We start from the raw sequence: 21,056 nt of genomic DNA, 5'->3' as shown, positions 1-21,056 counted from the left end.
GGAGCAGGCAGCGCGGGGCCATCGACCCGTATCGACCGGCAGAGCCCAGCGGCAAGGGCGTGGGGGTCTGTGGAGGGGGCAGGGGGATGTCGATGGGTGGTAATTAATGGGAACGAGGCCACGTGCGCGGGGCCAGGCCGCTCGCCCGCTGCATCCCCCCGCCGGGTGCAGCTGAGCGCGGTTATAAACGGTGGCTCAGGCGGCCTCTGAGCCAGACTGCTGAGGAGCCCCCCGCGCCGGCCCAGGTAAGGCAGTGACGGACCCGGGGTCCCCTCGGCCCCGAGCGTGCAGGGACGGCGGGCAGCGCTGCCTTCCGTGCCGTGGCGCGTGCTGTGCCATGGCGTGCCGCGCTGCGCCATGCTGGGAGACTGTGCCCGCGCTGCCCGCTGCGGCTTCGTCCCGCTGCAGGACACCTCCCGCTCTGGCACCAGATCCCAGAGCGCCCCAGCGCCGGTGCAGCCGCCCAGGGGGGGCTCCTGGGGGGTCCTGCCCGGGGCGAACTGCGAGGAGCTGACACACCTCCCGCTCTCAGCCTCTCCTTCTCTTGTAGGGAACCGAACCCGGTCCTGTCCGCCGCCGCCTGCCCCTGCCTCTGTCTGATATGTTTGATATTAGGTTGTTTTATTGGAAAACCAACTAAATATCAAACATATTCTTACAGCGCCAGGGATGCCCAGCGCTGACCTGGCGAGATGCTGCCTGCACCCTCCCCCCCACGGGCAGGGGGGAGCACGAGGGGTCCCTCTGCACCCCTTCTTGCACCTCCTACTCGCCCTCTCGCTGCTGCAATAAAACCCATCTGCCCACACCCACGGGGCTGGCGGAGGTTTGGGATGGCAGCGGGGTCAGCGCTCACCACCTGTCCCCCTGCTCATGCTGGGGATGATCCCAGGACAAAGGCGTGTGGCCCTGTGCCCACCGCTGTCTCCGCCACCCTGGCGCGTGGGGGTTATTCATGGCTCCCAGGCCACAGAGGCGCAGCGGCCACTCGGGGCCCGTCGTGGGCACCGTCCCTCCTGGCACCCTGCCTGGGGAGCTGCCACAGGGGTCGGTCTCGTGTCTTCTGGGAGTGCTGACCCGCTCAACCCCCAAAATCTGTCCCTGGACGGGAGCAGTGGGTCTCTCCCATGGGACATCCCGACATGGCTCGCGGGGCCGGCGAGACCTCGTGGCGGTGTGAGGACTCTGCTAATCCCCCGGCCGCGTAGGAAGTGCCGCCGCTCGCCCTGAGAATTCCTCCCTGCATCTGGGGAATTCGCTCCTCCAGCTGCCGACAGCATCTTCTGCCTCGCCGCCAAGCACCAGCGCAGCCGGAGCCGGCTCGCCTGGGGGCTCTTCCCTGGGCATTGGGCTCCGCTCCCCGTGCTGAGCCAAATAATTTGGGCCAGGGGCTGCGGATAGCCCTTGCTCCTAAAATAGCACTGGGCCGAGCTCACCCTTTTCCACGCTGCCCCCGTGCACGGCTAAATGTCAGTCCGGGGGCCACCAAAACACCCCGAGCCCCCAGTGGGGTGCAGAGCGGGGGGGGGGGGGGGCTTCACTGCCGGTGCGGCACGGGCCCAGCACGATCCCTGCCCAGTGTGTCCTGAGGAAGCGCCGGGTGGGAGCACAGTGTCCTCGCGACACGGGCCAGGGTGTCCTGTTGCATCGAGGGGGGGCGGCCGGCTGGGACAATGCGGGACCCCCTGCTCGCAGATCTGCCGCTGCTTTTTATAACAGCCCCAGCTGTCCTCAGGGCCCCAAATAAGGCTGCGGCTGTCCCGACCCCCCCAGGGCAGACAATGGGTCCCGAGCGCAGACTTTTTGGGAAGGTGGGGAGGCAGCTCGGCCCAAGAAAGGCAAAGCCCCCGCACCGGCGAGCAGGGCAGAGTTTATAAACCAGGCAGCGGGGTGGTAGGTGGCACTGCCGCCCCGCCTGCCCCTCTGCCTGTCCTGCTGCCCGCTGCCCCGCCGCCGGCGCCCCTGTCCCACCAAGGATGGAGGCCATCAAGAAGAAGATGCAGATGCTGAAGCTGGACAAGGAGAACGCCCTGGACCGGGCGGAGCAGGCGGAGGCTGAGCAGAAGCAGGCGGAGGAGAGGAGCAAGCAGGTAGGGCGGGCGGCAGAAGCCCCTGGCCCGGGGATGTCTGGGGGGTGGCTCCTCCTCGCGCTGGACCCCACACCGACTTTGGCAAGGGGAGCAAGGGCGTGAGAGCCGCCACCGCCCCACAGCTCGCGGACCGCGTCACGATGCCCTGGGGCACCCCGAGGGCTCAGCCCCTGCCAGCCAGTGTCTTGGGGGACAGGCACAGACACTGCGGGGCAGAGCTGGCCCGAGGACGGGGCAGGAGGGATGCCACGGGGCAGAGCTGAGCCTGGGAGGGGGTAGGCAGGGCTCTCCTGCCGTGCGAGGGTCCAGAGGGGTGCCCACCTGCCGTGACCACTTCTGCCCTTCCAGCTGGAGGACGAGCTCGCCGCCATGCAGAAGAAGCTGAAGGGGACGGAGGATGAGCTGGACAAATACTCTGAGGCCCTGAAAGACGCCCAGGAGAAGCTGGAGCTGGCGGAGAAGAAGGCGGCGGACGTACGTAGTGGGTGTGAGCTGGGAGCTGGGTCGGCTGCCCTCCCCTTGTCACTCTCCCGGTGGGACTGCAGCACTTCCCTGCGGCCTTGGGGACTGAGCAAGGTCCCTGCCGGGCTCAGCGCACTTCTGGCAAAGCTGCACGGGTGTCTGGGAGCAGACATTGACCCCAGGAAGGACGCATCCTGGGGGGGCCACCCACGGGACAGAGGGACGCTGGCAGGGGCTGGTCCCAGCTTCTTCCCGGGCAAGGACGTCCCAAGGACAGAGGGACAGAGCCGGCCAGGGAGCCGGGCTCCTTGGAGCAGGGCGTGCGGACCCCAAGCTGGGGGCAGAGCCACCGCGGCTGGAGGAGCCGAGCTCCAGAGCAGGCGGGAGCCCTCGTCTCCCTGGGCAGGCGGAGGCCGCACGGGCTGCGTGACAACGGCACAGCCCGGCTATTGTTGGCCGCCGTTTCCAGGAAAACAATGGCACCAGCGGTGCAGGGTTTTGCCCGCCAGCCGCGCTCCCGGGCATCACGCGGTGTCTTGCCCCGCTCATCACCTGCCCGGACCTGGCAGCCGGCGGGGCTGTCACCCTGTGGGGCTGCGGCGTCTCGGGGGTCGAGCGTCAGGGAGACGCAGATCTTCCCTCCTGCGGGAGCCCGGAGAAAACCCTCAGCTCCTCTCCCTCAACGGGCTCAGCTCTGACATCCAGCCCAGAGGCAGGAGCCTTCTCTTCCCACTATGCCGCTGACACTGGGCCGTGGGGAAGCACCCTGAGCCCCGGCACGGCGCCCGGGCTGGCTCTTGCCAGGATGTCCTGGCTCCTCGTTCATTTAGAGCCCCCTTTTTCTAGGTGGCTCCCCCGGTTTCACCCCGGCTTGGGGAAGCAGAGGGATGGGAGAGGGGATTTCGCACCCTGGAGCGCTGGACGCGCAGAGCTGCCTCCTGGCTCCTTCCAGCCAGTGGGTGCGTGCAGGATAAGGCCCTTTTGGTTGCCAGCTCCTCTCCTGGGGACGTGCCCAGCCATTCGGCCGGCCGAGCGCGTGCCAACTCTCTCTGCCCCGATGAACGCAGCCCTGGGGCAGCCTGGCGCCCCTTTCCCCTGTATTTGCGTGCCCGAAGTGACGCTCGTGGTGAGCGAGGGTGGTGACAGGTCTCAGTTATGCGTTTATCGAGCTCTCAGGGGGCTCCGCGACCCTTGCGGCATGGAGGAACGCCACTCTTGGCAGCTTTTTCTGCCCTGAATGACACCGGAAAGCTTTAGCAATGGCTAAAGCTGTCGCAACGGTGGGGTTTGGAGCACGGCAGCGGAGCGAGAGCCTGGCAGCGGCGCTCTGCAGTGCGGCTTGGTGGTGCCGGCGAGTGCCAGAGCCCCATCCCGGGGAGGAAGCAGGGGAGCGTGATCGGCTGCGGGGTCCCGGGGTCTGGGGCCTCCCCACAGCGGCACTGGGTGGCGGGGAGGCCGTGCGTGAGCTCAGCCCCCAGGAACGCGGCATCGCAGCGGCCCAGCCGTGCCCGTATGAGGGACGGGGTGGCACCGGGGCAGCCCCAGCCCCGTTGCACTCCTGAGGCCCTGTAGCTTCCCGGCCACAGGACCCCGAGGGGTGGGAGGCCGCAGGGGCAGTGTGGGGGCTGAGGGGTGCATGAACCCATGTGGGGCAGGACGTTGAGGCCTCCATGGGGCAAGCTCCCAGGATCGTGTGGGGCAGGGCCTTGGTCCTCAGGCCCCTGTGGGGCCATCCCTGGTCCCCGTACCATGTGGGGCAGGTCCTGGTGTCCCTGGTCCTTTGTGGGGCAGGTCCCGGTGCCCCCAGGCACCCGTGGGGCAGGTCCTGGTGTCCTCCCACCTGCATGGGGCAGGCCCTGGTGCCCCCAGGCACCCGTGGGGCAGGCCCTGGTGCCCCCAGGCACCCGTGGGGCAGGTCCTGGTGTCCTCCCACCTGCATGGGGCAGGTCCTGGTGTCCCCAGGCACCCGTGGGGCAGGCCCCGGTGTCCCCAGGCACCCGTGGGGCAGGCCCTGGTGTCCTCCCACCTGCATGGGGCAGGTCCCGGTGTCCCCAGGCACCCGTGGGGCAGGCCCCGTGCCCCCAGGCCCCGAGCCCTCAGCCTCGGGTGGAGCAGGCCCTGGTGCCCCCACAGCCACACGGGGCAGGTCCCAGCGCCCCCGGGCCCCGGTGGGGCAGGTCCCGGTGTCCCCGCGCTCCGCTCGCTGGGAGGCGGGCGGCCGCTCCCCGTCTCCACGGCAACGCAGGCGGACCGGCGCTGGGGCGGGGGGGGGGGGGGGGAAGAGGCGGAAGTGACGTCACTTCCCGGGCGGCGGGGCCGGGGCGGCGGGTTCCGGCGGAGCAGGGCGCGGCGCGGCGGGAGCGGAGCGGGCGGGATGGCGGGGGCCACCACCATCGAGGCGGTGAAGCGCAAGATCCAGGTGCTGCAGCAGCAGGCAGACGACGCCGAGGAGCGGGCCGACCGCCTGCAGCGGGAGGTGGAGGCCGAGCGCCGCAACCGCGAGCAGGTACAGCAGGGACGGGACCGGGCACCGGCTGGGCTTCCCCGGGCTCCGGCGGCTGCTGAGGGGCGGCGAGGCCGGCGGGTCTTACTGCCGCTCTTACCGGTCTCCCGAGCCCGCCCGGAGCCGAAGGCGGCCGGTGTGGGGAAGCCGCGGCCCTTGGGGCTCCCGCTCGGGCTCCCCGGCTGCCTGCGCGCTGCGGGAGCTGGGGAGGAACCCGGCCATCTTGTCTGGCCCGCTGCTGAAATGGAAGCGATGGCAGCTCCGCGGCCCGCCTGGGTCCCGCCGGCGGGGATCGGCAGCGGCCCCGGCACCGGCAGCCTTCGGGGAGCGCGTCTGCGGGGGGGAAGGAGGGAGCAACCGGGGCACAACCTGTGGTCCTGTCGCGGGGCCTGGTGTGACGGGACGAGGGGTGATGGTTTTAAAACGCGGGGGGGGGGCAGATTCAGACTGGACATTGGGAAAAAAGCGTTTTAGGCTGAGCGCGGTGGAGCGCTGGCCCAGGGCGCCCAGAGAGGCGGTGGATGCCCCATCCCTGGAGACATTCCAGGCCAGGTTGGCCGGGGCTCTGAGCAACCCGATCTGCTTGCAGGGGGCTTGGACTGGGTGGGCTTTGAAGCTCCGTTCTCAGCCAAACCCTTCTGGGACTCTCAGGATTCTAACTTGAACTGGCCAGCGCCCAGTATCCCAGCTCAGTCGGGCTGGGGAGCTGGCGTCATCGCGCGGCTGTGAATGGGGCCGTGCAGGGCAGGCCTTTCGGGTTTGAGCGTGATTTGCGTGGTGACTGCTGCTGATTCTCCTCAAAACGTGAAGCTGAGGCTTCTCCCGCTCCCCGGTGCCTGAGTGCGATGTCTGCGAGGAGCGGCGCGGTGCTGGGCCGTGGGACTGACACAGGCTTTGTTGCTGGGGCGGATGGCAGAAGCTTCTGCTGTTCCGTGGGCCGAGGCCACTCCCAAGCCTCAGCTGAGCTCTTTATTTGCAGCCCCATAAGGAATTCTCTTGCGATAGCGGCGTTGTCATGGGAACACGCGTGTTTCTCACGGCTCCCTGGAGCCTCGCTACAGGGGAGAGAACCAGTGCTCCCAGTGTGGTGGCGCCTTGTGCTGGCCCTTGGATGCTGAGGAACGTCTCTGTTAGATCTCTGTGGCCTGGGGAAGCGATGGTGAGCCTCAAAGGCTGAGGCAAGCTCTGCCCTTGGCTTGCGGGTCTCCCGGTAGCTCCCCATCTCAGGGCTGCCTTCCTGAAGGGAGTGCGGAGTAACGGGAATGTGCCACCCCCCGGTGCTCTGGGGAAGCCTGACAGCTTCAGCTGTGTCCGGGGAGGAGAAGCAGTAAGGACCCTTCTTGCAGAGGGAGAGAGGTGGTTCCTTAACAGCAAGGGTGATTTTTTTGGGTGGGTTAGACGGTGCCTACGGGAAGTCAGGGTGAAGCGATGTGGTTCGGGGGGTCAGGAAACAGAGGCCTGCTGTGCTGGTGTGTCTGCGTCCCCTGGGAGAAGGAGGAGGCCCTCCACCTTGACAGCTTGTTGCCTCTTTAATAGGCAAAAGATGTGTGTCAAGCAGTCTCCTTCCCGTTCAGTTCAACGTATCATTTTGTTCCCTTCGAGCAGACCACTTCCTCCTCCGGAGGAGCACGCTGGCGGGGCTGGCTCTGGGGCAGCCTGCTGTGGCGCTGCCTTGTTTGAGCATCAAAGCGTTGTGGGTTTCCCTGGTGAAGAGCAGGGCGTGCCAGCATGGGAGCTCCTCTGCAACTTGTGTTCTTGCAACCCGGTCTTGAAACGTGCTGTGGGGGCGTGCCGAGCGCCTTGCTGCCGACCGGGGGAAGAGCTCGGACAGCCTCTCCCGGGAACCGAACGTGATTTCTGTCGGGCCCTGCTCTGACACTGGCTTCTCTCACCACTCTGCTCCTCCCTCCCTGGGCACGGTTAGCAGCAGCAGGTCTGTGCAGGCTGCTTTGTTACAAGTAGCTGGGATATTTCATATGTGCCTGGCACGTTCCTGTGTGCAGCCTGAAGTAGCTGCAGCCCTGTCCGTCTCTGTACTGGCGCAGTAATCCCGCTGGAGAGCAGGATGCTGGGTTCCTCTGGTGAGGCGGGGCGTTAGTGTGCCCAAAACGTCCAGGCTTCTGCCCGGGCTCTGGGCAGGTTTGGTGCAGCCGGGGCTGTAAGCAGGTGCCTTGTGGTTGCTAGCAGTGCGGCTGTAACAGGCCTGGCTGCGGGAGGTGCGATGGCTTCTGGTCTCTGCTGGTTCATTAAAGCCCTGGTCACTTTTGTGCTCACGCTTCTGGCAAATGCCTGGCGCTTGCAGGCTCTTGGCAATTTCAGAGTCTCCTGGAATGTACGACTGAAGTGGGGGGGCTGTCTGCATGTGGCTGTTGCTGGGAAGCTGCCTCCTCAGCCTGTCTCAAGACTGGGTGAGGCTTTTGCTCTTTGGGTTATTAGTCAGTCACAGGGAGGAAGGAAGGCTGGAGCACAGCTGCCTCGCTGGGGCTGTGGGCACTGCAACGACCAGCTGAGCCTTGCTGCTGCCCCAGGTCGGGGCTGCGCAGTAGAAAGCCTGGCCTGGCGGCACCCCGGCGCAGCTTGGCAGACCTCTGAACCCGAAGCTCACGTTGCTGAGGAGAGGGTCACGTTCTGACGTTGCTGAGGAGAGGGTCACGTTCTGACGTTGCTGAGGAGAGGGTTTGTTTCAAGCAATGCTCATGTCCGGATCGCTTGAGTAAACTGGCTTTGTGCTAAATGGTAGCTGTCACAGAGTGCTGGTGTGGTGGATAAATGGGACTGGGATGGATGGCCTGGCAGGATGGCCTCAGCAGCTGCAGAGAAGGCTCGTTAGCGTAAGTCACCTACTTAGTGTTTACGGCTTAAACTGTCACGTCAGCTCAAGCTGACAGGCGAGACACCTGCAGAATAACCGCTGCACAGACAGAGCGTGTGTGTGTGAAACGCTGCGAAGCTTAACGCGCGTGCAAGCGTGCAGGCACACAGCCTCTGTAAGAAAGCGGATAAAGCGCCCTGGCTGTGTTCTGGCGTCCCGTGCGCTGCTGCTGACCTGAAGGCAGACCTCAGCTGCCCTGCGGTGACTGCTAAACCTGCTGCAGGCTGAGTCCCCCTCCTCTGCTCCCTCTAGGCTGAGGCAGAAGTGGCATCTTTGAATCGGCGTATCCAGCTGGTAGAGGAGGAGTTAGACCGAGCCCAGGAGCGCCTTGCCACAGCTCTGCAGAAGCTGGAAGAGGCGGAGAAGGCTGCAGATGAAAGCGAAAGGTGAGAAAGGGCTGCTACTCTCGCTCTGTCAAACATCTCGGATGTGTTCCTGACTGAGGGTCTGGTGCCATCAACCTCTTGGGCTTCCTGGAGGGTGGGAAGTAGATACCACATCAAGGCTGGGTGTGGGAGTTGGTACTCACTTATGCAGAGCAACTAAAACAATGCTCTTGGCCTTCAGTGAGTATCTGGGAACCGGAGGCTAAGGAGCAAGTGAGTGCTGCGCGCTGCTGTACATCCCCGCCTCCAGGGGAGGAGAGCTAAGTGGGTTCTGGGATGCCAGTGACTTGTAACGGTGGCTGCTAACGGGGAAGCCTCTCTTCCCGCTGCCTCTGCCAGCATCCTCCCTTCTGGCAGATGTCCCCTGACCTGGCGGTGTGATTCTGAGGGGAGTGGTCCGCTTCCCGCTGGCTGATGTGCTTCACCGGTGCACGCGCTGTGGTGAGCAGCCTGATCCGGCTGATGTCCTGCTGTAAAGACGGGCTTGGCTTTTCCTGCATCCAGCCTGGAATGTGCTTGGCTCAGCAGTGCGGAGTCCCTAAGACAGCCTGGCTTGTTCCTCTCGGCAGCACCACGTTTCTCTTAGTCCAGGAGCCCAATGAGCTGCTGGAGTAACACTCCAAGGAACAGCTAATTCTAAGCAATCGAGGTGGCTGTGTTTGCATCAGCCCAGTGGTGTCTGCCTTCATGTGCTACCCTTGGCACTCGGAGGTGTGGCAGCTCGTAAGGAAGCAGGAGCGGGAGCACTGTTAATGCTCTGAAACTCATTACACCGCTGGCTTGTACGGGATTGCTTTATACATCTCCCCTCCCTTTGCTTTCTTTTGGGCAGAGGCATGAAAGTCATTGAAAACAGAGCTCTGAAGGATGAGGAGAAGATGGAACTGCAGGAGATCCAGCTCAAGGAAGCCAAGCACATTGCAGAGGAGGCGGACAGGAAGTATGAGGAGGTGAGACGCCTGGATGCTCTCATCCAGCTGGCCCTGGCCAGGAGCGGTGGCTCCTCTTCCTGCTGACAGGGCTTTTCCTTTGCAAACCTGGGAGGAGAGCCTGGCTCTCGGCAGAGCTACACCAGTGTTCCCCTTAGCCAAAAGACTCCAGTGACTCCTGCAGGCCTTCCCTCTACTGCCTTGCAAAGCCTACAAGTACAAAATCCTCTTCCTACCTCTTAACTCCAATTCTTCCTTCCAGGTTGCTCGGAAACTGGTGATCATAGAAGGAGATCTGGAGCGTACTGAAGAGAGAGCCGAGCTTGCAGAGTCGTGAGTAATGCGCTTGCATGTAACTGGCACGTCTGCCTTTGCATGGGAACTAACGCAGCATTTCTAACCTTGTTACACAAGGCCTGAAGCAAGCTCAGATAAAAAACTTGGAAGCACTCTCCTGCTCGGAACAGGATTCGATCCACTGAGGATGTGGAGTTTGCAATGACACGATTTGTCTTGTGGAGATGTTCTGCCCCTTTGCATGGAGGGACCCCCTAGTTAGCGAGGCCAGAGAATCCTCCTCCACTGGGTATTCACAGGCACTGCTTTGTACGTGTGGTCACTGGATCCTTACACGTTGCTGTGGGGCACCTGGGTGCACAGCACTTGTCCTAAAGCGGCAGAGGCCTCCCAGGCTGGGAACTGAAGTGGCATGCAGGGTGTCCAGGGGCAGAACTGCGGCTGAGGTTGGTCTCTGGCCTCTTAAAATACTTGCAGTTAGCAGTACAGACTTCTGCACCGATGAGCAGCAAGCTGGGCTTCCTCCGCTCGGAGCCAACACGCAGATTGTGGTGTTTGGGCTCCTTTCACGTGTCTGGATGCTTTAGCTGATCCCCGAGGAGCTGGTCAGGGCCTTTCTGTCCTCTGGGCCTTGTTTAACAAAGTGCATACGCAGCAGTAGCATTGTGCTTCCTGCCCAGACATGCATGTCATGACCGTGACTCTTTTGTGTTTTTCCCCTACTCCCTTTTTTGCTCTGTGGTATTGTGTTATTGGTGCTCCTTTTGACCCTTGCCCCCACCTGGCTTGTGCCATCGTGTGACCGTCACTAACAGTCGTTGCCGGGAGCTGCAGGAGCAGATCAGAGTGATGGACCAGAACTTGAAGTGTCTGTCTGTTGCCGAAGAAAAGGTACTAACCTTTCCCTTCTTGAACCATTAAACCAGAACTCTTTTGGTCTTCTTGCTACGTTCCTTCCCTCAGCTTCACTGCGTCTTTCTCCTGGAATGTTCTGTCCTCTCTGCCCATAAATGTTCCTATCTGAGTGGTGGTGGCTGTCCATCTGTCCATCAGAACAGCTTCCCTCCTCACAGCAAACTACACATGCAGTTTCTACTTGAAGACTCCAGGTCTGGCAGAAATCTGTGTCCACACCTCAGCTGCTCAGCTCAGTGCCCTGCACACGTGCTGGCAGAATACTTAAAATATGAACTTTGACAAGGGAAGGGAACTTGCTTTCTGCACAAGTGCTTGAAAGCAGGGTCCCATCCTGTCTGATCACAGACCATCTCCTAAAGAACTTCCTGGCCTTCCCTGCACATGGATTCACTTCTTGTCTCTCCTGTCTTTCCCTTCCACTTCTTTTCTTTTTTTTCCTCCCCTCTTTCTTTATGAAACCCCACAGTAAATGTTCCGAGCTGGAAGAAGAGCTGAAGAATGTCACCAACAATCTCAAGTCTCTTGAGGCTCAGGCTGAGAAGGTAGGGCTGCTTGTCCAAGGGCCAGAAACATTTCTGTGTTGCTACAGGGGTGTGTGACAGCAGAGCACCCACTGGGATAGAAATGATGCAACTGCAGCCTTAGGCAAGCAAGGAGAGCTGTGCTTGCTCTGCTGGGAGAGCAAACGGATTTCAGCGCAGCGCCAGTGTTGACTGTGGAAGCTAGGGGTGCGGGAAGTCTGGCTGCCCTTTCCTGCCTCGAAGCAGACTCGATCAGCCGAGATGTTCATGCTGCTGGGATGAGAATTTTTCTGTGCCCAAGTCTGTGTTACCTGCGTGATGTGGGACTTACTGCCTGACCCAATTCTGTTTGACTAGAGTGGGAGTGTGAACAGTTCCCAGTTGGAAGTTTCTGTGGGCATGTGCAGTGCAGTGAGGAGTTTTAAGTCTCCCTCTGTAGCTGTGGGCTCTCCGGAGTGGGAGATGCCTGGGGCTGCTGATTGCTGACTCCTCTCCTTTTCTGCAGTACTCTCAAAAAGAGGATAAATACGAAGAAGAGATCAAGATCCTGACTGATAAACTCAAAGAGGTGAGTGACCATGTCAGGATGGCCCAGCTGGGTGAGCTGGCCTCAGCTTGACTGGGGAGAGATGGAGGGTGGGAGACGTTGTGTCCTCAGGCTGATGCCTCTGCAGTCCTTTGCTGTATCCCAGAGCTTTGTACTAACTGCCTCGCTTCTGTCTGGCAGGCAGAGACCCGTGCTGAATTCGCTGAACGGTCTGTAGCCAAGCTGGAGAAGACCATTGATGATTTGGAAGGTATGTTCTGGGGATGGGAAGCCAAAGAATATGTGGTGAGGAGTGGGGAGCTGAGGACGGCTGTCTCTCAGATAGATGGAGAGTGGAGACACTGCTCCTCTCCTCAATACTTGGAGCGTGTCCTAACTCTTCTTCCAAGGTGAGGCTTGGTGCCTCTGGGCTCAAGAGTCTGTGTATCTGCTCTGAAAACGGTTCCCTGGCTGTGCTGTGGCAGGCCTCAAGCTCTTGATCCAAACACCTTGCCGTATCTTGCTGATAGCGAGTGCAGCTGATTTATCTTGGTTGTGATGTCCTCAGGAATGTAACTGGATTTCTGTGCTCCAGCTTACCCAATTGAAGGAGTGGCATAGGAACAATAGGCCTGAACTCAACGGGAATTGGTTCCAATGAAATATTTGTGTGCAGAATCTCATGCATGTGGCTGGCTGACTGCTGCAGACAGTGTTGCTGCAAGTCAACCGCAGTAGCAGTGAGTCTTGAAAAAGCCCCTAGGAAGACTTAGGACTCCCCAGTGTCAATCCTGGTTCAAGACTAAATCACCAGAAGCCCCACCCATGCAGTGTGGTGGCCAGCCTGTGCCAAGGATGGGTTCCTTTCCTCCTGCTGTTCCTAGTTTCACAGTACTTCAGGAACACTTCTGAGGTCTACCGTCACAGAATCCTCGCTCGCTCCAAGCCGTGGAAGGAGAAGGTTCCAGCTACTTTCCTTAAATCTGAGACTGTGGCTAGATTCTTCCGTGGATAGCTGTGGTGGCATGGTGGTGCTGGTAAACCAAAACTCTTACAGGCCTCCTGCCTCGACCAAGCCCTGTGCCTTTGTGGTTTTTTAGTGCCAGGTCTTGGAGATTCAAAGCCACATCCTACTGTCTGGAGTCGCTCAGGAGGCTTTTTATCTAGAAATAGCAATGGTGTCAGCTGAGCTGTTCCAGAACCGCAGCCAAGCAGCAATCTGAGCCACCTCATGATCCGGGGCAAGCTCTTATTGGGAACTGAAAAAACTACAAATCCCTGCATGTTCCCCTTGAAACACGTTGATTGAGAGCTGGCTCCGGTCTCCAGCCTTGCTGCTGAGGTGACCTAGTTTATGACAACTGACAAAGTTCTCTGGGCTCTGTGAAGCCGTTAGCATTACCAGCTGTAGCGTAGCCTAGGCAGCCAGAGCCAGGAGGAGTCTGTGCCAGCTCTGCACAGCGCTCAAGGAGTGCATCAGTAGGAGTTTCAGGACTGCCTCCTGCCCTGCGGGCAGGTGATCTGCCCGTCTGCTCCATGATCTGATGGAAAACACAGGTGTGGCCTGTCTGTTCGGCTCGCCCTGCCTACCTGTGTGCTACAGCATGGGAATTCCCTCTGATGCCCAGACGTGACTGACTTCTCCCAAGCAGGTTTTTGTATTCAGACTGAAGGCGAGAACAAAGCACCTCAATTGATCTGTGCCTTACTCAGGTGTAGCAATCTTCACCCGACGTGGATGGAGCCGCCCTTCCCTGCTACTCTTCCTGTCAGTGGTTCTTGCTGACCTTGCTGGGCAGCTTGTTCTCCCAAGCTGATGTGGTTTGAATTCTTGGCTCTGCTCGCCTCGGAGCTGGCTTGTAATCCTGGAAGGCGCTTGCTGGTCAGACTGTCCTCAGGCTGTTGGAACCCTCCCGTTCATTGTTGGGAACTAATACGGAGTCCTGATGGCTCCACATCTAACTTCATTTTCTACTGTTCATGAATCCCCATACTGCTTTTCCTGCCCCACGGTGCTGGAAGAACTCTTCTGCCTTCCCTCATTGTTTCCCTTTTGTTCTCCTCCTAAACCTCTTCTAGATGAGCTCTATGCCCAGAAACTGAAGTACAAAGCAATTAGTGAGGAACTGGACCACGCCCTGAATGACATGACTTCCATGTAAATATGAGCTGGCTGGTGTTCGCCTCTTGCTTCAGCAGGCTAGACTGCCAGAGCTTGCTTGGTTTGCTGTGATTTTCGTAGTTGGAGAATCAATGGTACTGTGTTGTCTAGGTTACTTCTACAGATCTCTGCCTCGCGGATTGCGGAGGCTTCCCTGCAGCATGCCATACTCTAACTCTAGGTCCTTGTGATCTGCATGTGTAACACCAAGTGCTGTGCTGGCCTGAAAGGGTTCTGACTTGAACTCTACGAGTGCAATTCCCAGTCCTACTGGAAAAGGCTTCCTAAGGTAATGAGGCTTAGTTGCCTGCTGGAGCCACTGGGCCATGGTCTCGGGATTCCTCCTGGAAGAGGCTGTGGATAGTGCCCGAGTGGATTCCGTAGGAATTGCCTTAACAGGCTTGAGATGGGCTGGATCACGAACTGATCTGTGGAAGTAGCTGAACTCCTGTGTTTCCGCAACTTTGCTACTCGGCTTTTTGTTCAGGTTTGCAGTGGGGTCTGCTAACAACTGCTCCGCACAGTCCTTACCGCTAACGAAGGAGAAGCCCACGTATTTGCACTGCAGAGGAAGAGCCTTAACGCTAGTGTCTGAAAGCTCCCTAAGCAAAGTTTGCCGTGCACAAACACTTAAGCTTCTCTTAAAATCAGTGTCTCCTTCTGTCTCACACAGATAAGTCTTGCGATTCCAAACTCCACTTTGGATTTGCCCCTCTGCTTGGTGGCTTGTTCTGCATCTGCACCCTGCATTCATGCTCTCGTCATCTCGCTCTGAATTCCAGTACCTTTTTCCAGTTACTGTGCACAGGGCATCCCTGGGAATGAGTGCTGTAAAGACACTGAAGCTTGACAGCAGCAGCCACCAGTTATGCTGCACTTGCTCCCAAACAAAGCTCCCTCTGTTTGACCTGATGTGCCAGACACTGATGTGCTCTGAGGGACTGCCCTTTCAATGTCTGGCTGTAGCTGGGAGTATGTTGTTCTCATCTACATATCTTGTGTAGAGCCATAAAGCTCCTTTTGTATTTCTCTTGCCTCTTACTTGAGCATGATGTCACCTTTTTTAAGGAAAACAACTCTTGTATAAATTGGATGGAACGGCTGGTGCTTTTGAGAAACGGGTTTCTAGTGACCACTTGCTGTTAAAGTAACTTTAAATGTTGCCTTCAAACCAGTGTAACCCTCCTCGCCCTTGCTGGAATACACAGACATCGCTAACACGCTGGATTTTTCCCTCTGGGTGCCTCACTGGCTCACAGATGTGAATTGCAGCTCCACAAACAGTGCCTCAGTGTGCAGCATGCTCTGTGGGGTCAAGTGGGAGGCTGGGGTTTGTAGCAGGGAATCCTAGAGCTGTGCCTGGCTGGAGGCACTCCTCACACCTGCCTGCACTGTAGTGTTCACTGGCATTGGTTGCCAAATGCTGGCGTGACCACACCTGATAGTTCCTGGCAGGGTTTGAGAGCTAATAAATACCGAGTGAGCTCTGGCTGGTTTCCAGTTGGACAGGGCTGGGTGGGTGCGAGGTGCTGCCTGTGCCTGTGGGGGAAGGACGTATGGCCCCTTGCTTCAGGAATGAGAATGCGCCGCAGCAGGGCTGAGGGCGTCTGAGCCAGGGAACCTGTGTTTTGCAGGGTCCTCCCCTCCCTGTGCAGTGGCTGAGGCTGCCAGGATCCTCCTGGGAGCGTGGCGTGGAGCTTCACACTGAGCACCACAGCTGCTGGCAGGCTGCGAACGCTTGACATGTGTCACCGCTGGTCTGAGCCTGTTGCTAGTTGCTCTGGTACCATAAACACTGATCAGCCTTGTAACTGTGCCGCTTCGTGGTGCGTTGTCAAATACTTTTTCCTTTCTGGATTGGTTCATCTGCCACAGTGCCCGAAGAGCCCTTCATGAACAGAGTTTTGATGAAGTGGGACACCTCCCATGGTTTCCTCAGGTTTGTGTCACTGTTTCCCACACAAATGGCACTAGCAGTAGGGATAGTCCGGACACATGGAACCACCCCAGCCTGTCCTCACCCTGTCTTCTGTGTCAGGGCTGGCCCCTCTCCACTGGGTCTGGGTGGGGAGCATTCCCACAAGGAATTTCAGAGCATAATAGCTTGGAAAGCTCCACCAGATGGTGGTCTGACTCTCCTGATATCAGGGCGATAACTCTGTGCCCTGTAAGCACAAAGCAAGAACCTGTAACTCCTCAGTAACCAAACCTGCAGCTGGAGCAGGGGCTCTCGGTCCTGTGGCAGGGGCAGGGCTTCTGTCACAAGTGTCTGGGGACTTGGAGGCTTCCAGCCCAGTGTTCAGTTGCCAGCTCTTACCAGGTGGGAGCTGGCACCCTGCCCTTGTGAGACGGCCTCTCTCCTCATGGGAGGTCCTGTCGGCTCACGCTGCCTGGAGCTGGTGGCTCTGCTGTTGCACAGTGGTGTTGCAAGCGATGTTACCGAAGGCTGGGCTGTGGCAGGCCCGTTCCCTGCTCGTCCTGATGGATCTCCACGCTGGGTGGTAGAGGGATGGATTGAGAGGGTGATGCAACTTCTGCCCTGGGAGGTTTTGAGAGGCTTCTGGTCTGACTGGATTGCTGGGCTTGTGCAGGCTGGTTACGGTGAGCTGGGCTGTTGCCTCAGGAGTGCTGCAAATGCAGGTTAGCTGACCAGGAGGCACAGGTCCTGGGGCTCCCCAGGCTGCAAGGACGGCTGGTAAGGCTGCCCTGCGGGCTGGGTGAAGGGAGCAAGCCGAACACCGGAGCTAACCCCAGCAGACCTGGGCAAGCATTCCGTGTTGAGGAGCTTCTTTCTGAGGTCTAGCAAAGGTCATGCTAATGACTTCAGCCAGTCTGCTCCCTCGTGCGGGTGGATCATCAGGTCCCTGTCCACGAGCAGTAACGCTTGCTTGAAGGCTGAGACGTTGCACCAGCCTGCAGTCACTGGTACTTCTGGCCACGGTTCACTCCCATCCTCTGCTGCCCTGGAGACCCCCGGCCCAGCCCTGATCACCTGGGGCTGGAGACTGGCATCAGGGTGCCCAGCCTGCCTGCTCTGAGCCAGCCTGTTGCTTGGTCCCTCAGTGGCTTTAAAGAAGGGACGATCCGTCCGCATTGCAACTCTCTGTCCTGTGGAGTGAGGTGCAGCTGGAGCAGGTGCTGAGGCTAGGTGGGTGAAGGTGAGCTTCCCCCCTTGCGCATGGCTGTCACGCTGGAGGGACCGGGCTGGTTCTCTCTGGAGAGAAGGACGTCCTTTGGCTGCTCCATGTGAACAGCTTGACTCAGTGTCCTGAGTCTTGCCTTGTTCAAGAGCAAAATATTTCCGGGTTGAAAGCGCGGAGGAATGGTGTAGATCCCCTTCAGAGGGTGCCCGAGGTCCCTAGGGACCTTGTAGTACGAGGATTTGAGAAGAAGCCTAAGGCCAGCAAGAATTGCTCTGCTTTGTGCTCACTCATCAGGCAGAGGCAGCACACTATGCGTATTGCTACCGTTTGTGGTGATGGGTTCTTCCAGCCAAGCTGGAAGCTGTCGTATAAGGATTTTTCACTTGCCTAGAATTCCCCCAAATTGGAGTTGTCAGGCTGAGAGGACCCTGCCTGCACAGATGGGCAGAGATAGATGCTGAGTTGGTTCGCTGCGGTGGTTGTGGCTGACAGGCTGCGTGGCGGGATGGTGGCCACCCGGCCCCAAGAAGTGACCTGTCCTGGGAGGGGATCAGCCTGGTGTTCTCTTTCCCTGATGAGCGCGCGTGCTTGGTACCAGCCTTGGGGATGAGCGTGGCTGCTAGACCCCTGCCAGGCTGTAAGGTCGGGGACTGGGTGGGGGGTGAAGGCTGTCAGATGCAGTGGCAGCTCATGCCCTGCTTATTTAGTTATTCTGGGGCAGAGGTAAAACAGGAGCCTGTGCTCCAGAGCTCCCTCTGTCCTGTACCCAAAGCAGACCCTGCCTTTGGTCCTTGTCTAGTTGAGGTGGGTTGCATGAGGCCTGTCCTTGGAGGAGTGTCCTCCAGGTCAGGTAGGAGATGCTGTCATTCTCATTTCTTCCGATGTGCCTGTCCTACTGTTAAAACCCTGTCAGTTCCACTGCTCCGTGGTGTGGCTCACTCTGGAAGGTGCTTCTGGTTCAGCTGTGGTAGGACTTCTTTCTGCAAAGTACTCCACAGGCTTAAAGCACATCCCAAGTCTCTCTCCTTACCTGGGTACAGCCCAGCCCCGCCTGCCTCTTCTGGTCTTCTCCTCTTCCTTTCTTTGCCTTCACAAGCCCTTGACAGCATGTCGTAGTTGAGCCCCGATCGGCACTTCCATTTCTGTCTGCACTCAGCTTCCTCTGTGGTCTTCCTGAGCTGAAATGCGAGCTAGAGTAAAGCAAACCTTTATTCTCTCCGGTTTCATCTGCGTAACAGCCTGGACTCGATCCTCAGGCACGCGTTACGGAGACAGCTTATTTGATGTGCTCACCTTGGTACTCTACTAACCTTCCCTTTCTCTCTTTTTCTCTCTTCCTCTTGTTTCCCCTAATCCTGTTGCTGCTGCAGAGCGCCTGTACAGCCAGCTTGAGAAAAACCGCCTGCTCTCTAATGAGCTGAAGTTAACGCTGCATGATCTGTGTGACTGAGAAGGGGGCCCACTAATGCCATTAAACGAGCTTATTGCGACCACCAATGCTGTGGACCACACAGTGAAATCTGATCATTCTTGACTGGCAGACTTGCAAATTTTCTGCAATTGCTGCTATTTAATGGGGCACTTGAATTTATCCTCTAATTTAAGAGATTTTTTTTTTTTTTTTTTTAATACGTAAAGGTAACCTCTATTCTTGGTGAAGTAACCCTCAGGCTTGGCTGGTTTTTTTTGAGCAGTCTTGTTCACTTGTCGAGGGATTCCTGCCTGGCTCCTCCATGGAACCAGCGTGGCTGCATCCGTCAGTAGAGGGGTGGGGTCACGTTAGGCTTACGTCTGCTGGAAGACGCCTGTCAAGTGCTACGACTTAATTTACCGAGCTGAATGACTGTAGGATTTCCTGCTGCATGGAATGATGGCTTCTAACAATAAATGACTGACCTCATGGTCTGTAAGACACTGCACACCTGTATGCTTGCCTATCTACTTCAGTGCTAACCTAGAGGGTTCGGGGGAAGTGGTCATTCTGGGGGCCTGACCCCAGTGCAGCTGCAGGGCCCCAGAACGGGTTGGGAAAGCTCATGGGCATCTTGAAAGCAAGTCCCAAAATCCTACAGCATGAAGCTGTGTCCCGAGTGCCTGCAGGGAATCTTTAAACGCTGCAGTTGCTAGTGCTCTAGGGAGGCTGCTTCTTGCTCCGTGCACAGTTTCTGACCCTGGGGAGGTGGGGGAGCGGCTTTGAGAAACTGCCTGTACCTAAAGGACATCTTTCTACAGCCTTTCTGTCCCGTGTCCCAGCGTGTGGATCTCTTCAGTGATAAGGGTGGGCTCACCTTTGGAGTAAAGCCTACCTAGAGCGCTAGTTGCTGATCTGAGCTCTCCTCCTGGCTTAAGGAACATGTGAGAATCGACTGTGCAGCTGCCTGTAGTGTCGGGCAGAGTCGCAGCACCCTTGCTCCCACTTGCTCCCTGCCTGCCCTTCACTGAAAACAGCCCCTTCCCCGCTCTCCGTGAGGCATGGTTGTTCCCTGCTGCTAGGTAGTCACAGTCTTGGTGACCAGCTTGGCATCTCTGTCCTGCGCTGGGGGGAAGGGGGGCACAACCAGGGGGCGATTTCTAAGTGTTTTACCTCCGCGTTGCTCTTGGGTGGCTTGCTGGGCCATGGGGCTCTGCTGTCTGGAAGCGTCGAAGCCCTGGGGGAAGCTAGGGACAGTTGGAGGCACCTGCATGCAAAACACTGCCCAGAGCACTGGCGAAAGGTACATCGCGACCCTGCCGACTGGGAGCACCGGCAATGCGAGAGGCAAGGGCTACAAATGAGCCAGGTAACTTCAGAGCTTCTAGCTGCACCCGGCCAGGCACCCCCGGTCTGAGGACTTGCTGCGGCAGCGTGCTGGGAAGGGGCTAGCGCAAGCTTTCTCTGGCAAAGGTTTCTTGGTTGTCTGAAGCTGGCTTGTAACTCTTCACTCTTTCTTCCTGCCAGATAAACTGAAATCCACCAAAGAGGAGCATCTCTGCACACAAAGAATGCTGGACCAGACCCTGCTAGACCTGAACGACATGTAACAGATCCCCGCCACTGCCTCCGCCACACGATGCCTGGGGCACCCGGCCCAGCCACTGCTGACCTCTAACCCTTGGGGACCAGAGTTTACTTTCTGTTGCCAACTTGACCAAACACAAATCTTGTCCGTCGCCTCAGGGTTAAAGGCCATCAGGTTGGGCAGAGCTTCAAACAGCATTATTAAGGGAAATAAACAATGCAATAATGTTTGGGAAGCATGTTTGAGATGTATACATTTTGTAACTACCTTTTTTGTAGCAACCATTGTAAACATTCCAAATAACTCTGAGGCTGGTGAGCTACACTTCAAAGCTCTTGGCTTTAAAATTCGGTATTAACCTTCTGTGAATTGGCTCTGGGCCACCCTGCTCTGGCAGGGGAGGGAGGAAGGTGTTGACAGTTCCTGGCTGTGGGCCACTGAATCAGAGTAGCCAGGCTAGGGATGGAAGCCTGTTGGGAAAACTTCCTTTCCAGGAGCTGTTTGCCAAAAGAGCAGTTCAGTTTCTCAGCTTTAAGGTAACTCTGTGTTGTGGAGAAGCAACTTGGGCAAAAGGAGACTTTGCTGCTTTGTTTTGTTTTTTTTTTTTAAAGCCAAGCTTATTATCTGAACAATTGGACCTTCACAGGGGTTTTTTTCCCTTCCCTTCACTGTTGGCCGCTTCCTCTCCTGGTCGGCTTCGAGAAGCCACGGCCCCTCTAACCCATGGCTACACAGGGGCTGAGTTTGCCTTCACTAAATGCTGACGCACCAAGCTTTATCGCTCATCACTGGGTTACGCTTAACAGCTTAAGTACAACAGCCTTGTTTTCTTGGGGAAGTTTTGTTGCCTATCCTGAGGAGGGAACAGAGGCCTTCCCTCCTGGCCAGAAGTGCTCCTAGTGTCTTAATAAGGTACAAGCCATCTTGCTGTGCATTGCTGATGTGTAGTCGTGAGGCGTGAGTGTGGAGATGTGTCAAGCTTGCGGCGTGCAGCTTGCGCTCGAGCATGCCGCTTGGTTGTAGCAGTTTTAGGGGCCAATCTGGAGAAAAGAAGCCTGTAAAGTGTTTTGATACTAAATTGAAAAATTTGTCTTACTGTCTTTTGAAATAAAACCCAATCCCTCACGCTGCTGTCCGGCTGCAGAGCTTTACTGTGTGTGAGCTGCTCCCTGCGAGGATGAGGATGGGTGTGCCAGAAGGCGGGAAGGAAGCGCTCCCCTGGGCACCGCTGTGGCTGTGGTCTGACAGG

General features: G+C 58.2%; 1 protein-coding gene across 18 annotated transcripts; it reads left to right on the top strand.

Moving 5' to 3' along the window:
• Positions 1–1,901: 1,901 nt before the first annotated feature.
• TPM3 (tropomyosin 3) lies at positions 1,902–20,933 on the top strand. Of its 18 annotated transcripts, none has more exons than XM_086768410.1 (12): positions 1,902–2,090; positions 2,439–2,564; positions 8,180–8,313; positions 9,146–9,263; positions 9,505–9,575; positions 10,355–10,430; positions 11,484–11,546; positions 11,706–11,775; positions 13,584–13,662; positions 15,541–15,604; positions 19,041–19,163; positions 19,747–20,933. In XM_086768410.1, exons 1-11 carry the CDS (start codon positions 1,977–1,979, stop codon positions 19,116–19,118), a joined length of 993 nt encoding a protein of 330 aa, XP_086624536.1. In that variant the 5' UTR covers positions 1,902–1,976; the 3' UTR covers positions 19,119–19,163; positions 19,747–20,933. The 18 variants fall into 18 exon arrangements, 17 of the variants coding, with proteins under 17 accessions (XP_086624536.1, XP_086624546.1, XP_086624535.1 ...); XM_086768409.1 differs by lacking the exon at positions 10,355–10,430 and adding an exon at positions 10,924–10,999 and having other exon boundaries at positions 1,903–2,090; XR_015261250.1 differs by lacking the exons at positions 10,355–10,430; positions 15,541–15,604 and adding an exon at positions 10,924–10,999 and having other exon boundaries at positions 1,903–2,090.
• Positions 20,934–21,056: the final 123 nt, after the last annotated feature.

Source organism: Chlamydotis macqueenii, chromosome 28 (genome assembly GCF_036417535.1).
Source record: "Chlamydotis macqueenii isolate bChlMac1 chromosome 28, bChlMac1.mat, whole genome shotgun sequence".
Classification (NCBI taxonomy): Eukaryota; Metazoa; Chordata; class Aves; order Otidiformes; family Otididae; genus Chlamydotis; species Chlamydotis macqueenii.
Note: the sequence above shows the minus strand (reverse complement) of the source record. Positions and strands in the feature narration are given on the sequence as shown.

What these genes read in the sequence shown, in the direction of transcription:
- TPM3 (XM_086768410.1), top strand. Translation starts at nt 1,977, where the DNA reads ATGGAGGCCATCAAGAAGAAGATGCAGATGCTGAAGCTGGACAAGGAG. An exon ending in TGTCTGTTGCCGAAGAAAAG is followed by an intron (nt 10,431 to 11,483) that starts GTACTAACCTTT and finishes CCTTTTCTGCAG; the next exon opens with TACTCTCAAAAAGAGGATAA. An exon ending in TGACTGATAAACTCAAAGAG is followed by an intron (nt 11,547 to 11,705) that starts GTGAGTGACCAT and finishes TCTGTCTGGCAG; the next exon opens with GCAGAGACCCGTGCTGAATT.